A 22,121-nucleotide genomic window follows, 5' to 3' on the forward strand; every position below is an offset into this window, starting at 1 on the left:
GCTGCTTACTCCACGCCTGGTGCTGGTAAAAGCGCTTCCACATCCCACCTCACGGATCTTCCCAACAAACAGGGCTGGTTTCTAACTAGTGTCTCAAGAGCAGTAAAGTGGTACCTGAAGTTGCTAGTTTTAACCCTAGTGAGTGTTCAAGAGCTGTCCTGACAGTTCAAGTCTCACTTTCAGGCAGCCCCTGTTTGGTTTACTGCTTATTTTCCTTCTGGGAGGTGTGGGGGGAGCAGAAACAGAAAAAGAGGAATCGGTGAGATGACCAGTAACGCAGAGAGGCGACAAGGCTCACAGCAATGGCTCTGTGCTCAGAAGCAGAAGCATTTACCTAGCAGTGTTCTTGCTCCGTTCCCACATGGAAGACTGAGTAAACCTTCTTCAAAGGGAGTCTGTCCACAGGTCACCACAAATAGTAAAATTTTAATATTCTAAAGTCAAACCCCTTAATGACAGAAAAGAAACAGACCCATGAAGGAGATTATCACAGCACACGGGTCTGGAGAGAAAGCTCACAGCAGAAACCTAGCACAGAGAAAGCATTTTAACATGTCCTCTTTCTCTAACAGCATTTTCAAAGTTACAGAAAAGAACAGCGTATCCCACTACTTTCACTGTCTGTAAAGCACAGGTCAATAGGATCTCTTAAAATAGGATTTTGAACTCAAGGTTTATTTTGACAGTTGAACAAATATTACTGAGCCTAGTGTTTGAAACACTTTTTTCACTAAGATTCTAGATTTGGTCTTAATTAAGCCCAATTTCCTTAGGAGCCCGTACAATGGCCCTTCTTTGTTTTTGTTTTTTTAAAGATTTTATTTATTTATTTGCAAGAGAGAGAGAACACGAGCGGGGAGAGGGAGATGCAGACTCCCCACTGAGCATGGAGCCCAACATAGGGTTGGGCTCCATCCCAGGGCCTTGAGATCACGACCCTGAGCCCCCCAGGTGCCCCTACAAAGGCCCTCCTGATCTCACTCCAGGCTACTGGCCCTGCCTTCTCATGGCCACGCCTACCTGGCCCCTGGAGCACCGTGTTCTCCCTGCCTCGACAGGGTGGTGTCTGTGCCAGAGTGACAATGCTCCTCATCTCCGCAGGACTCACAACACCTCCTCCCCTGCCTTATGCATAAGCAGCAAAGGTACCCGTCTCTGAGCTCACAAAACTCTCCGTGCTCTTGAGCATTCATCCAGCAATATTTACTGAGAGCCTACCATGTGCCAGAAACTGCTGGTCAGTGCTGAACCTAACAGGTCAAAACGGGGAACACAGCAGCAATAAGTGCTGTGCAGGACACACTAAGGCAAGGAAGGGTAAAATGGGGTGTACGGGGCAGGGCAGAGATGCTCTCTTCAGCACGCTGGTCAGGAAGCCTCATGAGAAGATGACATTCGAGGAAGGAGTTGAAGATACCAAGGAAATGAGTCAGGTAGATACCTGGAAGAATTTCCCAGGCAGAAGGGGCAGCAGGTACAAAGGCCCTGTGGTTGAAGCATGCTTGGTGTGTTTGTGGAACAGCAAGGAGGGAAAGGAGGAGTCCGGAGTAAAGTGAGGCAGACAGGAAGAGCATGACATGGGCTCCTAAATTAATGGACCAGGTCACGTGGAGCCGTGGAGCCCTTACAGGACCAGCTTGGACTCTGGGTGAGCTGAGAAGGCTCTGGAGGGTCTTTCTCGCAGGGCCTGATCTGACTGAGATGTTAACAGTATCCCTCTGGCCACTGCACTGAGACTCAAGTCGGGAGGGAGACCAGCTAAGGATGCTGGTCTAATCATGCTGGCAAGAAATGACAGGGGCTGGAACCAGGGTAGCAGCCAGCTTGGCAGTGAGAGATGCTTGCCTTCCACATGTTTTGAGAACAAAACCAACAGAACTTGGTGACAGGATTAATGTGCAGTATGAGAGAAAGAAGGAGTCAAGAAGACAATTTTCGAAGTTTCTGGCCTAAAAAGTCACCGAGAGGGTGGAGCTGCCACTAGCTCAGGGGGATCGGGTTTTCAGGGGAAGATGGAGAACTCAGCTCAGGGGACGTGGAGTCAGAGGGTCCACCCGATGCCCATGGAGAAGGAAGAGGCAGTCTGGGCTGCAGGCACTGCGTTTGGAGTCATCAGAGGACAAACAGTATGGCATAAGGAAGGGCGCAGAGAGAGCCCCAGAAGAGAAGGGGCCAGGCCCTGTGCGGGGAGCAGCACAGGGCACCGGGAAGCAGGGTGCAGTGAGGCAGGAGGGTGTGCTTCAGGGAGGAGGGCGGGGCCGCCCACAGGTCCCTTCGCTGAAACATGGGAACTGATGAGCGAGCGGAGGTCACGGCCGCCCACACCGGAGCAGCGCAGGGAAAGCCATGAGGTTGAAGTTATGTCTGGAATATGCTGAAGAGAGACTGTGAGGACAGGTGCATAGAAAAAGCTTCTCAGGACTTGCTGTACAAGGAGAGTAGAGAGAGGGAGGGGTGGGGGCACAGGAAGTGGGGCACAGACAGCTTTGAGAAGTAGTGGCCTGTTCTAGGCTGCCTGGAAAGGACCCCACGGCAAGGGGGGACCACACGAGTGACATTCGGGTAGGCATCCTCAGGTGTCCACAGGGAGGGCTGGCCCGAGGTAAGAGTGGGAGGGATAGTAGGGGTCTGGTCCTTTGTGGGCCATGGATCCCTTCCCACAATCATGTTCTTAAATGCATAAAATAAAATGTGTAGGGTTACAAAGGACACCAACTGTGCTGAAATACAATCACCAAAAATCAAAGACATCACGGCGCCTGGGTGGCTCAGTCGGTGAAGTGTCTGCCTTCAGCTCAGGTCATGATCCCAGGGTCCTGGGATCGAGCCCCACACTGGGCTCCCTGCTCAGGGGAGTCTGCTTCTGCCTCTGCCTCTGCTTTTTCCCCCTGGCTTGTGCTCTCTCTCTCTCTGACAAATAAATAAAATCTTAGAAAAAAAAAAAAACTTTCTGACGCATGACAGTAACTTAGACACTTGTCACGGGGCAACAAGAGCTAGCAGGTCTTCCGAGGAAGTGAGGTGCATGGGACAACAGGTCACAGTGCTGGCCGCCACACCTAGAATGCGGCGTGAAACCCCAGGCACGACATCTAGTTAGTGACACCACTTCCTTCCAGCTGCTCCGGCTCCTCCTCTCACACAGCACACCTACTCCTGAAAATCCTGTTGGCTCTAACTCCAAAACAGGACCCAATGTGACCGTTCCCACGACCTCTGTGACTGTGTCTTGCTGGACGGCTAAGGTAAGCGGACTCCTGACTTCCGTCCTGACTCTACACGCCACTTCCACCAGGGCAGCCATGACTCTCCTGTTACAACTCGTCATATCACGTCACCGCCACACTGAAACCCTTCCAGTGCCTTCTCCTCTCTCAGGGCTGAAGGCAAAGCCCTTCCAACAGTTCACAAGACCCATGGCCGCGACACAGACCGTGTACTGCGTAATTCCAGGGCTGCCATTCACTTAGACCAGGGGTTGGCAACTCCGTTCATGGGCACTGACTCTTCGTACAACCTATGAGCTAAGAACAGCTTTTACATTTCTAAGCGGATGGGGGCGGGGGGAGAAAACACACGAATAATACTTCATGACACATGGAAACTGCAAGTCTGTGCTCAAATGTCACCCACCACCTAGAGGAGACCTAGTCTTCCAACCCCAGCACCCCCATTCTCCTATCTTCCTCCTGAGCACTTACCTCTTTTACCCACCTGTGGATTTTTGTCTAATGCTCCCGCAAGAGTGTAAGCACCACAATGGCAGGGATTGTCCCCTGTTTTGGTCACAGCTGACCCTGCACGGCCCAGAACAATGACCAGCACACAGCAGGCTCCCACAGGTACTGCTCAATGCCTAAGTGAACTAAAGCACTGTGCATGTGCGTGTGCAGGCACCAGGCGCACCCCTGCCTAAGGCTCTTCACTCAGAGCCTTCCCTCGCCTCAGCCACGCCTTCTCCCACCCCGCTAACGGTCCTACTTCTGCCCTGGACTCTCAGTCAGTCGGCTTCAGCTGAGGGGGACTCTCCCCTGTATTTTCTCAATGGAAAGGCTTGATGAAGGCCAAGAAGAAAAATTCAAAATGCACTAAGCTGCTGAAAGTCATATCAAATCTGACTGCTGATTTATTAAGTCACAGAATTCCTCCCTTCCCTCGTAAATGAATCAATTCCAATAGAAACATGCGTATTTCATACAACTGCTTTACTGGAATAAAAGAACTGCAGCATTTCCTCTGAACTGAGCCCACATCCATATTCTGTCACTTCAAGTCCCCGGTCTGTCCCACTCTGAACAGTAATCAGCACTCACTCGCTCACAGGGACCCATTATCTACTCTACAGCAGGAACGGTCCCATCCAAGCCTTTCTTACAGATTAAAGTACCGAGGATCAGCAGTTAAGGACCTGGTCCAAAGCCACACAGCTAGGACGCTGCAGCTCTGGCTCCAAAGCCCATGCGTTTGCAGAATACGATAAAATAATAATATTTACTTAGTACTAACCACACAGCATGCACTTTATTTATCCTGTGTCAGCATTACCTGAGCGCATCCTCACGGTAATTCCATGAGACAGTCGCGTACTTATGCCCATCCTGCACCGGAGGAAGCAGAGGCTAGGAGAGCCCGAATAGTTGCTGCCGTGTCCTGACTGCCCCCAAGTAGCTCCCGGCAGCTTGGCTCCAGAGCCTACGCTCCTAAGCATTATACTTCTCCAGAAACGCTAAACAAAAGTGAATCTTCGATGTGATTCATTCTAAAGGCAGTTTAATTTAGAAAATGGACCAAGTGATTCCCCATCACAGAGAACGAGAGCAGTCAGTTTCCCAGGTCAGAGTCCCAGCAGTCAGGACGCCTTCCCAATCAGCACCCGACAGTATTCCTCCTGCAAGCCCACTGCGATTTTGACCGGAAATGTGCGAGTGATCAAAGACCTGTTGACCCAGACGAGCACTGTAGCCAGCAGGCACCAGTTGTGCTCCTGTCTGCAAATTCTCCCGTCGGCCAGGCGGCTCAGAGAGCATCGCTAATGACAAGCCGCCGTGAGTGTCAGATGATGTTCTGGGAAGAAAGAGATCTTGACCTAAGCTACAAAAGATCAAAACCCTAATGTAAGAGCAGAGTTGGATACTGAAACAGACACAGGACGGAGCATCGGAGCCCATTAAAAATAATGTTTTTGAAGAATGCTGATTACTTAAGAAAATGTTCACAACATAATGCTAAGTTAACATATAGGACACGAAATATACATGTAGCACAGCTGATCTACCTGTTCGTGTTTCCAAAACATGAGAAAGAAAGCTCATCAAAGTAATGATAAGCAATGACTACAGAGGAGTGACTTCCGTTTTCTTTATGAAAGATGGTATTTCTCAAATTTTCTTTCTTTTTTTATTATGCTATGTTAGTCACCATACAGTACATCCTTAGTTTTTGATGTAGTGTTCCATGATTCATTGTTTGTGTCCAGTGCTCCAAGCAATATGTGCCCTCCTTAATACCCATCACCGGCCTAGCCCATCCCCCACGCCCCTCCCCTCTGAAACCCTCAGTTTGTTTCCCAGAGTCCATAGTCTCTTGTGGTTCATTCCCCCTTCTGTTTACCCCCCCAAATGCATTTTAAGTGGGAAATAATCATCTTTGCTCATCTATAGAATATAAGCTTTCTAGACTTTCTTACGATGCAGTGCCCTACTTGCTGAATGGCCATGAATCCTAAGTGCACAGCACTCCTCTCACTCTGTGTGATTGTTCGATCTGTTTATTTGGGTCACTGGGGTGGCTGGATTTTCAGTAGCCCTAGGCAATTATAGTTAATACCTTACTTGGCTGCACAAATGTTTGTTTCATGATGGCGAACAAAAGTCTCAATTATAAAACCCCTCCACATGCATGGTGCACTGGGTGTTATACGCAACTAATGAATCATCGAGCCTTACATTGGAAACTGGGGATGTACTGTATGGTGACTAACATAATATAATAAAAAATCATTAAAAAAAAAAAAAAAACCCTCCACAAAGAAAGGTCCTGTCTTTCTGTTAGGAAAGACTAGGGAAGCATGCACCATTATAAACACCACACCTAACCTGTTGGCCACCTGAAGCCCACGTCAGAAAGACTTGAAATCTAGTATGTATTACCAGTAAGTTCATTGAATCAACACCTAACATGGCATTAAAAATGGCAAAAATTCCCATTCCTGTAATGCTAAGTAGATCCTGGGCTAGAGACTATTCTTATTTTTAACCCAGTCTGACAGACATACACTGCCACCTACCCACCATGCTGTGTAACTTTAACCCGCTTCCTCGGTTCACTGCAGTGCAAAGTAGAAAGCTCACCGGGGAGTCTCCCCCCCCCCCCCCCCCCGCCGCTCACGGCAGGTCAGATCGGACCTGCCGAGGACTCCATCAGAAGCCCCGGGGAAGGGGAACCCCCATACTGTATACTCAAAAGGCTGTCCCTCTTTAGGGACAAGAGCTTCCGAACTCTCGAGCGGAACCCAGAGGCAGCAATCCCAGCCAAGTTTGAACAAGCCTACCTCTAAAGCGTGCACTGCAGGACGCAGCGCCGTGTCCCAGAGATAAACCAAGTGAGCCTCCAGGGCGGCTCTAACAGCTGCCTGAGTTGGGGGACGACACAACGAACGACAAATGTCTCACACGAATGTCTGCACACCCTCTCTTTCCCTCATGACCCCTCTTTCTCCTGCAGCTGCTGTAATCTTGTCCCTGCCCAACTCCTCCCGGGCCACTCGCCTCTTCACCGAAAACCCAACAGCCACCTCTCCACCCTCATCTTGCGTGACCTCTCAGTGTCCCCTGACAAGGCTGATGACAGTTATCTTCCCTCGGCTTCCAGAGCTTGCTTTCTTCTTTCTTCAACTACTCCCTCCTAGCTTCTGTGAGGGTTAACTTTACGTGTCAGCCTGGTCCGGCTGGAATGCCCAGTGATTTAATCAACATTACCCTAGACATGGCTGTGAAGGCATCCATAGATCCAGTGAACGTACCGAGTACCCTCACCAATGTGGGTGGGCCTCATTCACACAGGTGAAGGCCTGTCTGAAGAGCGGAAACGGGGTTCCCACAGAAGGAATCCTGCCTTAAGGCTGCAGTGTCAACCCCACCTGAGTTTCCAGCCTGCCGGCCTGCCCTAAACATTTTGGACTTGCCAGGCTGAAAGCAGGTCAATTCTTTAAAATAAATATACAGAGAGCTAGAGCAAAATCTGATAGATAGATAAATAGATAGATAGATAGATAGACAGATAGATACATACATACATACATACATACATACATACAGATGGGGGGTATATCCTGTTGACTGTTCCTCAGGAGATCCTGCCTGATGGCCTCCTTGGCCTCCCTTCTCTGCACAACCCTTACTATCTGACCTTCCTGTGGGCTGGACCCAAGGTCGTCTTCTCTTGTCACCTGTATACTCTCCCTTGGTGACAGTCACATCGATGATCCTTGAAAATCTAACTCAGATATTCCCGAACCTCCAGTCTCTATATCTAACTCAGTATCACTGGAAGCTGGGACTCATCTTCTGACCCCTAAGTGGGCTCCCCTTCTCCTGCATTTCCTATCCTAGTAAATGACATCCCCATCCTCCCAGATGTGCAGGTAAGAAACCCGAACCTCTTCCCCACTAATCAAAACACCATCAGACACTCCAGAGCCTCTCTCTCATTTCTCTCCACTCACCCAACTTCCTCCATATCTCCCGCCACCTTCCCCAGCCTGGGTACCCTCCTACCTGGCCTACAGTCTTCCTGGCCCCAATCATTTCTTCTGCTGTAGCGCCTCTAAAACTTAAATCAGATTGTGTCCCCTCCCTGCACAAAACCCTCAATGCTCTTAGGATAAAAATTAACTCCATGCAAGGTCCCTCCAGGCGGACATGCCACACCACCCCGGAACCCCGTTTAGAACACGGTGGTTCACATCGCCCCCTGCTGTTGGCCGCATGCACATCCCAGGCTCCACACCCACAACTCCCATCCTTCCGGTGTCAGGTCCAGAGATGCTGAATGCCTTCCAGACCTACACATGCTCTGCCGTCCTTCAACCCTGGCCCTGCAAACAGGTTACTTCCATCAACTAGCATACCCTTCCCCTCCTGGTGCTACATTCCCTGCTCCAAGCAGGAGGTCACACCAGCCTTCAGGACACAGAGTGGGTCTGAGCAGTCCCATGCGGCAGCCCTTAGCCACATATGGCCATTTATGTTTAAAATTAAGTCAACAAAATTCTAAATGCTGTTCCTTAGTCGCACTAATCACATCCCAAGGGCTCCTCAGCCACACGTGGCTAGTTGCAACTGTATTAAACCACACAGACCATGTCCACCATCACAGAAAAGTGCATCAAGTGCGCAGCTCAGACACCGCTCACCAGGAGCTCTCCCTCACACCCCCATCGGCGTGAGCATCCCCCTCTGCGCCCTCACAGCTCACTGCCCATGTGCTCACTGCCTACAGTGAGGTCTGGCCTTCCGAAGGTGCTCAGTGCACATCTACTCGGCATTGTCAACACAGTGGACGTGTCACTGATGCCTTCACCACTCAGGTTACAATGAGCTTCTGAAAGCCGATGGCTTGGCATGTCAACATCCCATGGTGGGACCCCCATGGCGGCCATCACTGCTTCCCCCCAGTGACACGAGAACCGTGCAGTTCCAGACACGTCAGCAGGATGCACCATGGAGAGTTACGGGGGATACAAGTGTAAAGTCAGGGCTGAACCAGCAGAGTTCTGGAACCTTCTCTGCCCACTACCCAAACAGAGCAGCTTCCCTCTTATCTGTTCACATGTCAGACTTGAATTAGGATTTCATCTGAATAAAAGGCCTATTTAGAAAAGGGTTGGAAAAAATAATACCTTAACATATGTATTTTTCTCTCTTAAATACTAAAGATATTTGAACTTACTTAATATTAAGAATGAAAATAATAAATATAATTATCATTACTTCGCAACATGCTTCTCTGATTTAAAAGGCATTATCATAATTAAAATACTTATATCCAACTCAAGCCATTTGCTACAGAAAAACCACTCCTTGATCTATATCAAGATGTGTTCGCATCTGCTTGACAAACAATGAATAAGACTTTTTAACAACTCCCAACCCACTACGTGCTAAGGCACATTTAACAGTATCTCATCGCTGGCCCTCCCTCCGTCCTAGATCTGTTTCCGACTACCTTCAGTACCACCTTAGAATCCACCCGAAACAGATCTCTGAAACGCCTGCCCTGCTCTCCCACTGCCACCTATGAAGTCTGTCTCCCTGCTCACCACCCCCAGGCCAAGCCCTCAGACTCTGCTCAACTGCCCTCCCCCTCTGCAGCCTTTGAGGATCCCCTCCAATTAAATGCAATCTGCCCCTTCTCTCAATTACCATAATTTGCATGACTCACTTTAAGGACATTGAGCTTGTAGTGGTTCCACTAGAATTATTTCAGTATTATTTGTAGCTTTTTTATAAGCTCTTGAAGACAAGAACCACCTCTCATACACACATCCTCTAATTTAGCAACAATAGAGTCTTGTATTTAGTGGGGCACTCATATTATCTGACAAACGGAATTCAGAAGTAGAAGATACCCAGTTACACTACAAAGCAACTCAAACTTGGCTTTGCCCTCAAGTAAAGCATACAAGTCTACACTGACTTGTGTCACTACAGTGACTACACACACTGACTAATCCGGGAATGAGCTAGCTGCTAACAGTGGTTCTCAATTTAGCTGCACTTTAGAATCACCTGGGAAGCTTTTAAAATCCGGATGCCCAGGCCCAGCCCAGTTACATCAGAATCTCCAGGGTGGGACCCGGGCATGTTGTATTTTAGCGCCCCAGGGGTGTTGGCCATAGGCAGCCAGGACTGAAAACTTCTTGTTTCCAGAAGCACCTGCTCCTTGTAACGACTTGGCCTTTTGGGGAAATCACAGGCCTAACCAAGACTGGGCCCTCACTCAAGTCCCCCCATCCAGGCCCCACTTCCACAATGTAGCAGCTGAACAGAGAAGGGAAACATGTAAATACCTATCCTTCTCATCTACAGGCCAGAATGAAATAAAAATTAGATTAGGACGACCGTCATCTAAAAAATTATGGGGTGCCTGGCTGGCTCAGTCAGTAGAGCATGCAACTCTTGATCTCGGGGTTTTGAGTTCAAGCCCCACGCCGGGTGTAGAGATCACTTAAGAATAAAAATCTTTTTTAAAGATAAATAAAAATAAAAATGAGAAGTTGTTTTGTTTTTATAAAGATTCTAAGTTTTCAAAGTCACATCTTATTATAAGATTTTATTTATTTATTTTTATTTATTTGAGAGAGAGCACGCGTGCACAAGAAGGGGGGGATCAGAGGGAGAGGGAGACTCTCCGCTGAGCAGGAAGCCCGATGCGGGACTCGATCCTGGGACTCCAGGATCAAGACCTGAGCCAAAGGCAGTCGCTTAACCAACGGAGCCACCCAGGTGCCCTGCCACCTCTATTCTCATCCGTCCACATCTCTGCTTTCTTGTCTACAGGCCTGAGTAAGGTGTTAACTCAAGGGCCAGGAATGTCTCAGGTGTTTTCAAAAGAGCTCAAAACAAGCCTCCTCCTGCTCTCTTCCTCCCAAGAAACCACCAGCGGTTACCGGGAGCGGGTCTGGTAAACCTCACAAGCCCTGGCCAGTTGGGAGAACCGGCCACAGACAGACAACTACGCCTGAAGCCGAGGGCAGACCCTCAGGGCAGCGAGGAGCTGGCTCGGCGCTCCTTCCTGCTGGGTGTCTAGCAGCGGCCCGTGTGGGGCTGCGGGGACTGGAGGGGCAGCGCATGGTGGCTTCGGGGTCAGGAGCCCAGCACCTACAGCTTGGAGGGGCAGCCTACCTACACGGCTAGCGCACCGCCGGGAACATCACCTCGTTGGTCATCCCAACAGCGCTGGCAGGTCACCTCAGTGGGCATCCCTGTCACGTGGCCAGCTGTGCCGCCAGGCCACGGGACCAAAAGAACAGAGTGGCTCTGAACCATGAAGCCCCAGGAGAGCCGTCAGGACCGCACACAGTGGGAGCCCGCAGGGACAAGGGGCGGCAGGTCGGGAAATGGTGTCGGCAAGCACAGGCCGAGCGGCCCGCCACTCTGTCCGCTGCTGGTGGGAGCCACGAATGCCTGCAAGTGAAAGGAACCCGGCAGTAACTTTTCATGACATCTTTCCTCCAAGAGCTCAGGACCGCAAGCAAATGACGAGGGCACACCTGACACACGCAGCTTGGTGAGACCTGGTCTGGAAGGTGTTAGGGTTGGGGCTTTCAAAAGTAATTAGGCTGATGTTCTCATAAAGTTCCTAGGAACACAGCTCCTCTGGCCGTCTGTGCGTCGTCCACGGCAGCTTTGGCAAAACGGAGCAAACGCAACACAGAATGAATGGCCTGAAAAGCCAACAATATTCACCTTCTGGCCCTTTTGCAAAACAATCACCCTGAGGAGAAAGCCCTACAACAGCTGCTTGCTGGCAGGTGTCTGGAGGCCTCTCCATTAAACCTCAATGTCCCCATCGAGCCCGTGTTTTGGAAACAAGTCCCTTTCGTGGTGGCCATGGCGGAGGCCGCGGTGCCCAGCAGACCTTCCAGGCGGCACAGCTGGCCACGTGACAGGGATGCCCATGAGGAGAGCTGAGGTGGCCTGCCAGCCCTGCACAGGTGACCGATGAGGTGATGTTCCAGGCAGTGCCGCCCCACACCGGATGTGTCCCTTGAGCAAGCAAGGAAACCTCCGCTGCTGAGCACAGAGATCTCAGGGTTAAGTTTTCCCATCACACATTCTAGTCCACTCTGGTACCTCACAAAGGTGGCAAAGGGGTGTGGTCCCCTCTGTGTCCCTCTTTCCCCACAGGGCACAGAGCCTGGCCATATGACAAAGGAGAAAAACGCGGTCAACTCCCCCTGGTCAACCCTACTTGAATTCTAAGCCACCTACAAGGCTGCGACAACCCCGCAGAGGCCGCCACAGAAAAACTCAGGCTGACGGAGCGCAAGACTGACTCAGCACAAACGGGATAACAGTGACCAAGCTAACACCCTTCCCAAACCACGGGGGAGAGACGACAGTCCTAAGGGTGAAGTGGTCAGGGACAGGCTTTCCCTCTTTGGAGAATCATCCTCCTTCCACATTTGACATAATTTTCAGTGTCATGTGTTGAAAGACGTGGGACATGGCCTGGACCCAGAATCCGGCCACACCGCTGAGCAGCTCTGTGACCTCCCCTGCACTTACCTCCTCGCAAAGCTCCATCTTCTGATCTGTAAGCAAGACCATTGTCCTCAACAGGCGTGTGTGAGGATTCAAAGACCAAGTCCCTGCACGTGACGGGCCTCGGCAGACACAGCAGGGCCGCCTGGAGCCAGCAGCCCCTCACAGGGGGAGAAACCACAGCTACCTCGCGCCGAGGCTGTGAGGAACACGCTTCCGCCAGGTCTCCACACGAACCGACACTCGCTAAATAAGCTGCCGCTATTTATTCAATGCTCACTTAAATCTGCGAATAATGTGATTTTTTCAAGAGAAATCTGTTCAGAGATGGAGACACTCAAGGTTGTTTCTGAACAAGGTCAGGGGCATCGGATAGCGATTAACCACGAAAAGCAAATCTGAAATTTCCTATCATTTAAAAAATTACATTTAGAAACTCACTTTCTCCAACTTCTTGAGCACAGGATTGAGAGAAATCTGAGACTTCAAAAATATGTTGGGGTGGGGCGCCTGGGTGGCTCAGTCGGTTAAGCATCTGGCTCTTGGTTTCCACCCAGGTCATGATCTCAGGGTCCGGAGATGGAGCCCCAAGTCGGACTCACGCTCAGCAGCGTCGGCTTCGGATTCTTTTTCTCCCTCTGCCCCTCCCCCATTCACTCTAAATAAATAAATAAATAAATAAAATCTTAAAAAATATATATGTTGGGAAATGCAAGTAACTGGGTTAATGCCCTTGCGTTAGTCCCGCTGCCGGGCCTGACCCACCCCCACCACACTGCACCCCCGCGTCCGAAGCCCGCCGCCCGACCCCCTACACGGCTCTGCGCTCACCTCCCCCAGCCCGTGGCCGAGGGAGCGGCGCGCACGGCCACCAGCGCCAAGCGAAGGTCTCCCCACGCCTCGCACCCTCCAGGAGGAGGACTCTGAGGCCAAGTGACCAGCTCGCAGCGCCTCTCTCACCCCGTGAGCGTCACTGGGTCTGAGCAGCCTGGGGCCGCCGGTGACACAACCTCTGTGAGGTGACGACGGGAGCCCAGCCGGAAGCAGGGACGGCACACGTGCCGCTGCTGCGGCAGCTACATAGAAAGCGGACGGATCCCCCCAGTGGTGAGGCGGCCAAGTACCCGGATCGGAGCCGCCTCTGCGAGGACTTGCTCGTTCCCAGCCTCCAAATTCACTTTCCCTCCTCCCCTTCGTAAGTCGTATCCGCTCCCACCTAATCCTCCTTCTCCGACGACCCCGTCCGGGGCACACTGCTGCTAGCGACTTCACGACCCCGCGCCTGGAAATGGCGTCCCAGAGCAACTACCGTCAGACAGGGAGAGGCGGGCACCCCAGGGAAGAGACGAGAGGCCCACTCCTTCAGGGGAGCCAGGCAGAACACGGTGAGAGGAGACACGGTCTCCTCTTTTCTAAGCAGCAGAGACTCCGGTCCGCGCCCAGCCTGACCAGTCCCAGTCCCTGGGGTTAAGGAACCTGCCCCGCGACAAGAGACGCTAAGCGGACCAAAGAAGGCCTGAGAGCGACCTGCTCCACTCCACTCAGGCACCTCAGCTTCGTTCGCCCATCGCTGGGACTCGGTCCACACAATCTCCAAGGCCATCCCTTCTTCTAGAATTCTAGAAACCCACTGTGAACTCCAGCGTCATGAGAAAGACCTCGCCCCACCACGAGCGTCAGTAGCCGCTGGTGGGAGCTGCGCACACGTGCTCCCGGCCTTCGCGCCGAGGAGACACGGCTGGCGTCTAGCGAGAGTTAAGAACGGGGAGAAGGGCACGTGCCACTCGAACAATAAAAACGTGAAGCCGCGATCCCCCAGTCTGTCGTCAGTTTCCCTTTCTTGCACATTTTACTGGAGGAGAAAGATGTTAAGAATATGCAACAAATAAAAATATCATTATAATTTGTTTTCACCCATAAAAACTTATCTACATAGTGAATTTTAAGAATATGCAACAAATAAAAATATCATTATAATTTGTTTTCACCCATAAAAACTTATCTACATAGTGAATTTTTTCCAATAATAAAAATAACATGTTAACCATGAAATTTCCAATAATTTTAAAACACAAAAAGTAGAAAGTAAAAGCTATCCATTCCTCACCCCCAAATATACTCCACAATCATTCAAATCCTTTTCTTATATGCACATGCAAACCCTATTTTTACATAAAATGACAATACTATGTGTAAACTGTATAACTTGCTTTCTCACTTAACAATACACACTGTAGACATCTTTTCATTTGAACTTACACAGATTTACCTCACTCTCCTTAAAAACTGCATAGTATTCCGCTGCACAGATGAAAAAAGACTCAGTGGCCCTCCTCCCTGAGCCTGATTCTCTCTCCTGTCATGCTCCCCCACCTGAGGCTGGGTTAGGTGGGCCGGAGCTGTGCCTCCCACGGCTGACAGTGCGACACGCTCAGATAGAAGCCAGTTTACGCTGAAGGCCTACAGACCTCCACCTTCTGCTCTCATACGTGGCTGTCAGTAATATTTCCTTTTATCCTACAATGACACGGGCTAGCTTTTTCTCATTTCAAGGTCCAAAATTCCTCACAATCAAAGAATTTTGGAGAAAATGTTACATGACCATTTTCTCTTTGACTGTTTCATCTCAGGCTCGAACTTCTTCTGGCAGCACCACATTTGGCACCAACCCTAAATATACATGAACAAGATGAGTGGTTTCATGGAAAGTGTGAGGGGAAGGAAACGTCTATCTTTCAACCAATATACCTGGTTAAGGTTGTCTGATTTAAAATACAGCTTGCCAGATACGAACAGAAAATCCTAGAATATTTAAATTAAATATTTCTGGTTAACTGAGTCATATTTCCAAATATTTAAGTCATCCCCAGTCAAAGAAAAATATTTTACCATCACACTGGCCTTTAACAAAGCCTATCAGACAAGAGTGAAATAGGAATGTCTGCATATTCTTTAATGCTGAAATGTGAAATGAAATCAAAGCACCTTACCCAAGCAGCTTATACCTTATACAGCGGACGGCGCACATCGATGGGGCAGTTCTGTATTACTTCATCAACGACATCTGAGATGGATTCCATAAAATCTGGGTTGGCAAACTAAATTTCATATAAATATAAAAGAAAGATTATAGCTTTCTCTCAATACGACAAAAGAAAAACTTTTTAAAAAGTAACTTTAACAAATACATAATTTACCATACCATAACTTTAACAAATACAGAATTTACCAACAAATACAGAATTTACCATACCATCACATTGGAATGTACAATATGTCAAATGAAGCCCACGTGACTGTGTGTAGTGATGAAGACATATGTCCCCTCAAGAGAGGAGATGGCTGGGTTTAGTGAAGGAAAACTAGCAAAGTGAACAAAGACCAGCCCTGCACTAGGAATACGCGGTGTATCATGCTAATAAGAGACTATCGCATGGTATGTAACGAGAAACTCCATGAGTATATAATGAGCATAACGCGTAGGAATACTCACATCGTGAAAAAAATTAGCCAAGACATAACAAAAAAGCCCCACAGTCAATGAAAGATCACTGTCGCGGGCTAGAAGATGGGCGGAGGGGTGCCCTTTCTGATAACTGTGGTGGTTTTTTTTTTAAGCATGCTCCACGCCCAGCTCACGACCCTGAGCTCAGAACTCACAATCCTGAGATCAAGACCTGAGCTGAGATCAAGAGTTGGACACTTCACCGACTGAGCCACCCAGGTGCCCCCGACCTGATGATGGTGGCTTTAAAATGACACAACCGACATGGTAATGACTAAGCTACTGAGTGAACGGTCTTATACTTAATGCTGTAAGTTAAATACGCTAAAGTATAAATAATTCAATTACGTTGTAAGCAGATTTTTTAAAAATCAAGAAAAGCTTTAATGTACATTCGTCTAAAGGAAAGAAAGTAACATCCAGTTGCTCTCCCGCTGTTCACCAGACACCGTCCATTTCATGTTTATTTTAAATCACTATCACCAAAGGCATATGCGTGAATGAGCAGGACACTATCAGACATTTGTGCCGCTTCCTATACAAAACAGTCATAAACGTACCTAAAAATAGGCTGCAGTTTGTAACCTAGGGAATATAAACTGAATTACGCAGGAAAATATACCGAAATACAAATGAAGTGCCTTTTATTTAAACCTTAAAATGTTGCCTTCTAATTACTGCTCCCGCAAAAGTAACAATTCTTTGTGACTAATAGTTAAAGTGGTGGCATCTTAAAGACTGTGTAACTAACAGAAAGGCTAGTCCTCCTCCGACAGAAGCTTTAACTGCCCTGCAGGACCAAATAAAACTCAGGCTAGGAAGGATGGTCACAAAACAGGGGAAGATTCTGCATTACCCCACTTTTAAAAAGAGGCAACTTTTATTTGGTAGCTGAGGCAAACTAGTTTTCGTATCAGTGTGAGACTGATTTTAATTTCACTACCTTCCATTGCTCTTCCCAACCACCCACAGTATGATCAGTCATTAACTATTTAACAATCGGGTAAACTGAAACAGCCACCCGGATGGACAGACGGCAGGGGGCCTGTCACTGGGGCACAGCGGCCCCAGGCACACAAGTCTTCCTGCACTGCTCTCCATGCACACCAGGTGGCAGTATCACTCCACCGACAACCTATTTGCACGCTTAAAAAGCAAACCTCTTACCTCTGGGTGAAAGAAAATTTCAGGTCCCAGGAATCTTTCATAGCCAACATCTATAATGAACTTCTTCTGGTTGATTGCATTGATACCCGTGTACTGTTTGATCCACTTCCGGGGATCCACATCGTACTTGGCAAATTCCTTGACTATATCAGGGCAAATATAACAGTATTTCTCCTGCAAACACGAACACAAAGACATCACCAGGCATTAACTAGGCAGAGTCTCTTCCCTCCAACAAACACCCAGTGACCCCACGCATTAAACACACCAGAACTGCAGTGTGGACCTGCCATCAGGCCTCACTCTGTCGTCTTTCAGAGCAGACTGGACTATGCTTTGATTCTGGACATGGAAGTCGGCTTTCTCTGCAGCTCAGCTATAAATCCCAGTCTTATTCTACCAGATTTTGTTGCCATATTATCTGAAACAATGCCCAAATGTGTCTACTAAGTGTCCTGTCTCGGGGCGCCTGGGCAGCTCTGTCGATTAAGCATCTGCCTTTGGCTCAGGTCATGATCTCAGCGTTCTGGGATCCAGCCCCACGGTGGGCTCCCTGCTCAGTGGCGAGTGTGCTTCTCCTTCTCCCTCTGTGATCTCTCTCACTCTCTCAGATAAATAAATAAAAAACCTTTAAGTGTCTCATCTTTCCTTACTCCTCTGAGGTCCCCATATGGCGCTGGCCCAGGCACTCACCGCCGTCCCCCTCTGGACCAGCAGACCTGCGCCGAGGGCAGCAGACTAATCCTCATGCCTACCATGATCAATAATTTGGTTGTGAACCCGCTGTGCAATCTGATATGGCATGGTCACGGGCTCTGTGACAAACATTTACTGAGGGCCTAGGCACATGGGATATACAAAAGAAAAAACACACACACATCCCCGCCCGCTGGAGCATACGCTCTGGCTGAGAGTTGGACAGTAAACGACAGCCATAATAAATCAATGACATAGTCTGTCATAAGGTGGTAGATGCCACTGAAAAAAACAGGAAAGGCAGACGGAGAACGGGGGGTCCTGTGTGCTGCGGCTGCAAGAGAACCTGCTGATGCATCAGCAGCCGACCTGAGACATGCACAGCATTCCGTCAGCATCTGCTAACAACGTGTGACGGGGAATCTCTGCGTCGACCCTCTGTCCCCGGAACTGACCTCAGCAAACCAGCAGGTGGCACTGGGGTACCGGCTTCTGAAAGTAAGCTTTCTGTGGGCAGAGCCAGGTGGCACTGCGACGCACAGCTGGTGCTCAGCACACATTTTGGAAGGACCTCTGCAGGTGTTTTCCTGATAGTAATTCCAAAGTGTTTTAGAATCCCCGAAACATATTCCAATACCGTCCTTAATATACTCTGGCAGAACTGTAAGACTGACAAGCCAGGGCTGTTAGCATCCCCGTGTTCCCTGATGCTCCAGGAGGGTGAGTTGGGCAGTGTGACTTTAAATCTACCACGCTGGAGACAAAGATGTCCAGCTGTCAGAGGCCTGCTCAGCTTCCTGTGGTGTCCCCACTGGCCTCACTGACAGCATGAAGTGCCTCAACAGAGTCGGCTGGAGTGTGGCTGTGTCTAAGTTCTGGACTCCTGCTGCAAGGGTGGTGTGTGCCTGCTGTGACCACAGGTCACACGAGTGACATGACACCGGGAAACCTCTCAACCACTCCTTCCTTCTTGACAGAAGGCAGAGGGCACACGACAAACACCGGGCTAAGCCACACGGCAGGGCCAGTACAGTTCATCGCTCCGGCCTGCACTGCTGAGCAGGACATGATCCCAAACTGAATGGCAAGCCCCAATTTCAGGGTCATCACTGGACCCCAGACGGCCTGTGAGTAAAGTAAATACTGCCACAAGGACCAGGACAGCACAAGTCATCGCACTCAGAAATCTTTAGTAAAAATGGAACTCTCACACTCACCAGACAGACCCCTGAGGGTCAGGGACAAGAAGTTCAATCCTGATTCACATCAGTAACAGATTTGGGATGACAAGAGAACATGGATCAAATATCCAAATTTCTTTCATTGGAGGCAATGGAAAATCTTGGTTGGGAAATATTTTAGTCTAAAAAGAAAGTCTTATAATACTTCTGTAAACTCTACCCCAGGTTTGCCCAGGGCAAACTGTTCCAGCCCTGGGTACCCAATCCCTGACACTCCAGTCCCAGGGACGCTGGGGCAGCTGGCCATCCTACCAGCAGGAGCCCTGGCCTATACCAGCGCACCCTGTCCGAAAAATACCAGTTTTTACCAACAGAGGCATGCAAAACGTGGGTCCTCTCTGATGACTGTTCTTCGACCGGCCCACTCCTGGGTGCTTAGATGGGAGGGGTGGGGGGTTAGGCTCACCTCCCCTTAAACTCCTCTGCGCTCAACAAGCGTGTGTTCAATGAAACAGGAGATGCTCGTGGTCACATGTGACACCTCACAATTACACTCCTCTCCAAAACCAACCAAACCCTTCCCTCTTCATCCATATGATAGTTATCCTTCCATTACTAAGACTCTTGCGTTTTGGCTGAAAAATAACTTATTGGCGACTGTCATTCTCAGGGCACAGAACCTCACACGAGTTCCAGACACCAGTCTGCGTACTGGCTGACTCTACAGAATTCCCAACAGCGTCGTGGCTGGTCTTTGCTCCTTATTCCAGACATGACGCACGGGGAGGGGGGGGATGTGGAAGGCACGTTCAGCTAATTGAAGGTTCCATCTAATTAGGCTCCAGTTAAATGATGCCGTACTACGTGCGCCTGTGCTCAATGCCAGTTATCCAGCTGCTCGCGTTTACAGCAGGGATGCCACAGCGTTCACGCTCCGAGGAAGAGGCTGAGCTTTGAGGCTTTCAGTCTCTTAACTCAAGTGGTAAACAGAATAAGACCCACATTCTCGGAGGGGAGAGGAAGGAGGGCGGGAGCAGGGGTGATGGCAGCAAGGGGAAGTGTCCAAACACCAACCAGCCCCCAAACCAGCCCATTTCCCATCTGTTTTTACCTTAATGGCTTTTGCGGTCTCCAGTGATTGCTCAGGAGGGATTCCCACCTCCCTCTCCCTTAGCAGCTGCTGAATGAAATACGTAATATCTCTACCTGCAATCGGGATGTGTTTGATGCAGCTTCCAATGACATAACCTTCTGCCTAGGGAAGAAGAGGAGGGACAACGACGGGAATGAGTAATTCCAGCAGGCAGAGCTCCCCAGACTCTCAGCTCCCTAGCCCCTCGTAGCACAGCATTTGCTGAATCCCCACTCCGGGCAAAGCTCAGGACTGGAGGGCTTTTAAAATGACTGCATGCACAATTCCCTTAATAGAACCTGAGACTCTGTAAGCAACCAAAATGATTACATCAGAAAAGTGAAGAGAAAAACCAGTGCATTTGCAAAAAGTCATGCCGTCTGTCAGAACAGGACACTGTTTCATGTTCCTTTAACAAAAAGGAAAAAGCTTTTACCTATAAACTGTTAAACCAACTATAAACCTACTTATATTTAAGAGTCAACAATTTGGTTAAGTACAGGGGCTTAGACAACCTGGATTCAAATCTTGGTTCCATGACTGTCCACTGACCACAGACAACCCTGTCAACATGTTTCAGCCCCAAAACCTTCATCCACAATATGGGGCAAACAACACCCCACGCGTGGTTTACAAGAGTCTTAATGAAACACAGTAAGTCAAGCTCATAGCACTGTTTTGGGACATGTACGCGGTACTCGATAAATGGTCCCATTTATTGTATCAAGAGCTGCACTTGTTAAGAATCATTCTGATAAGTTACCCTAAACCCTGTGCAGTTTGAGACCACTGCTGGTCAGGAGTTGGGACCCTCTGGCTGGGCTGCCTTCCCAGTCAGCGAAGCATGTCTGCGGGGGCCAGGAGAGGAACTGAGAGCCAGGAGTTCACATGCTGGCCGCACGCAGGCCGGCCCCAGCCCCTCGCCAGCCGTCCTGGGGACATAAGTTGCCCCGGAAGCCAGGGCTTGGGACCACAGCCCGCTCGCTCTCGGGGGGCTGGTGGCCAGAGTGGACGGCTTCCTACCACAAATCCAGCCGAAAAGAGGAAACACTCCAGGCTCCACATTCCAGCACCGACTTCTGTGCCGCGTGCCCATGGGAGACGGGGACCGGAAGTTACCCCCAACCCCACCTTACGGGCGGGTGGGAGCGAAGGATTACCAGCACCAGTCACAGTCAGCAGTTAAGCCGCAAGGACAGGTGCCCGAATTCCTCCCCTGTGTTTCTGATGTACCTGAACTCCAGAAGTAAGAAAATATTTGGCCTCTCCACAGTGTCCACGATATTTGTGAAATATTTTAAGATGGAAATAAAAGATATGTACAAATTATTAAAGTAATAAAGATTAACTTAAACTAACAAGAATACTAGCTAACACAAACTATTCACAACTATTATGTTCTATGCATTACATGTAAAATTTTGTAAAATGAAGTCAACCAGTGTTTAAGTATTGGCTTCATCACAGCATTAAAAACATTAAAAAAAAAAAAAACCCTACATGTCCAACAACAGGAAAATTAATGAGTGAATTATCCCATACCTACATGATGGGCTATTAGGCAATTATTAAATATTTCCTCACAGAATATTTAACCGTAAGAAAAAACATTAGGGATAAGTCAATACGCAAAACATAACTTCAGGATCACAATCAGAATACACAACCAGACATAGAATACTCCAATTTTGCTTAAAATGTGCATCCTTGTGCACCTAAGAAAAAGAACTGGGAAGGTTCTCCAAATAAAAGCATAATGCGGTTCTCTGGGCAGGTTTATGGGTCATGTTACTTTCTTGTCCACATTTCTCTGTTTTACACAAATGTTGTACAAAAAAAGTAATTTTTATAATCAGAAAAAAAACAATAAAAAGACACAGATGAAAATTTTTAAAACCACTTCCTCTGTGGACCTGTACACCATGCGAAATCTGTTTACTTCTCCTCATTCGAAACGTGGGATGGGCCAAGCAGCAGGCCCTCTAGCACCTCCCCCCAGGACTCGGTCTGCTCTGAACTTTGAGGGCACGACTCAGAGAGAAGCCTGGTGCCAGAATTTCCCAGGCGGCGTTATAGACTGAGTGGCACCGACCCTTCACAATGATCCAGGAAAGGAGTAAGTGTGCTGACACGGGCCTGGTGCTCCCAGCCCAGGATCTGCAGCTGTCACCCGA

General features: G+C 49.1%; 1 protein-coding gene across 5 annotated transcripts in view; it reads right to left on the bottom strand.

The window, feature by feature from the left end:
- The window catches only part of ACTR3B (actin related protein 3B), an 80,583-nt gene that overhangs the window by 13,000 nt on the left and 45,462 nt on the right, over nt 1-22,121 (bottom strand). For all 5 annotated transcript variants that reach the window (XM_045792253.2, XM_045792250.2, XM_045792252.2 and 2 more), the window contains 3 exons: nt 19,927-20,070; nt 16,939-17,112; nt 15,272-15,364 (listed from right to left, as the gene is read on the bottom strand). In XM_045792253.2, the coding sequence (XP_045648209.1) occupies nt 15,272-15,364; nt 16,939-17,112; nt 19,927-20,070 (411 nt within the window). The remainder of the gene's footprint in view (nt 1-15,271; nt 15,365-16,938; nt 17,113-19,926; nt 20,071-22,121) is intronic.

The sequence above is a fragment of the Ursus americanus genome, chromosome 3 (genome assembly GCF_024610735.1).
Source record: "Ursus americanus isolate L20-20 chromosome 3, mUrsAme1.1.p, whole genome shotgun sequence".
In the NCBI taxonomy this organism is placed as follows: Eukaryota; Metazoa; Chordata; class Mammalia; order Carnivora; family Ursidae; genus Ursus; species Ursus americanus.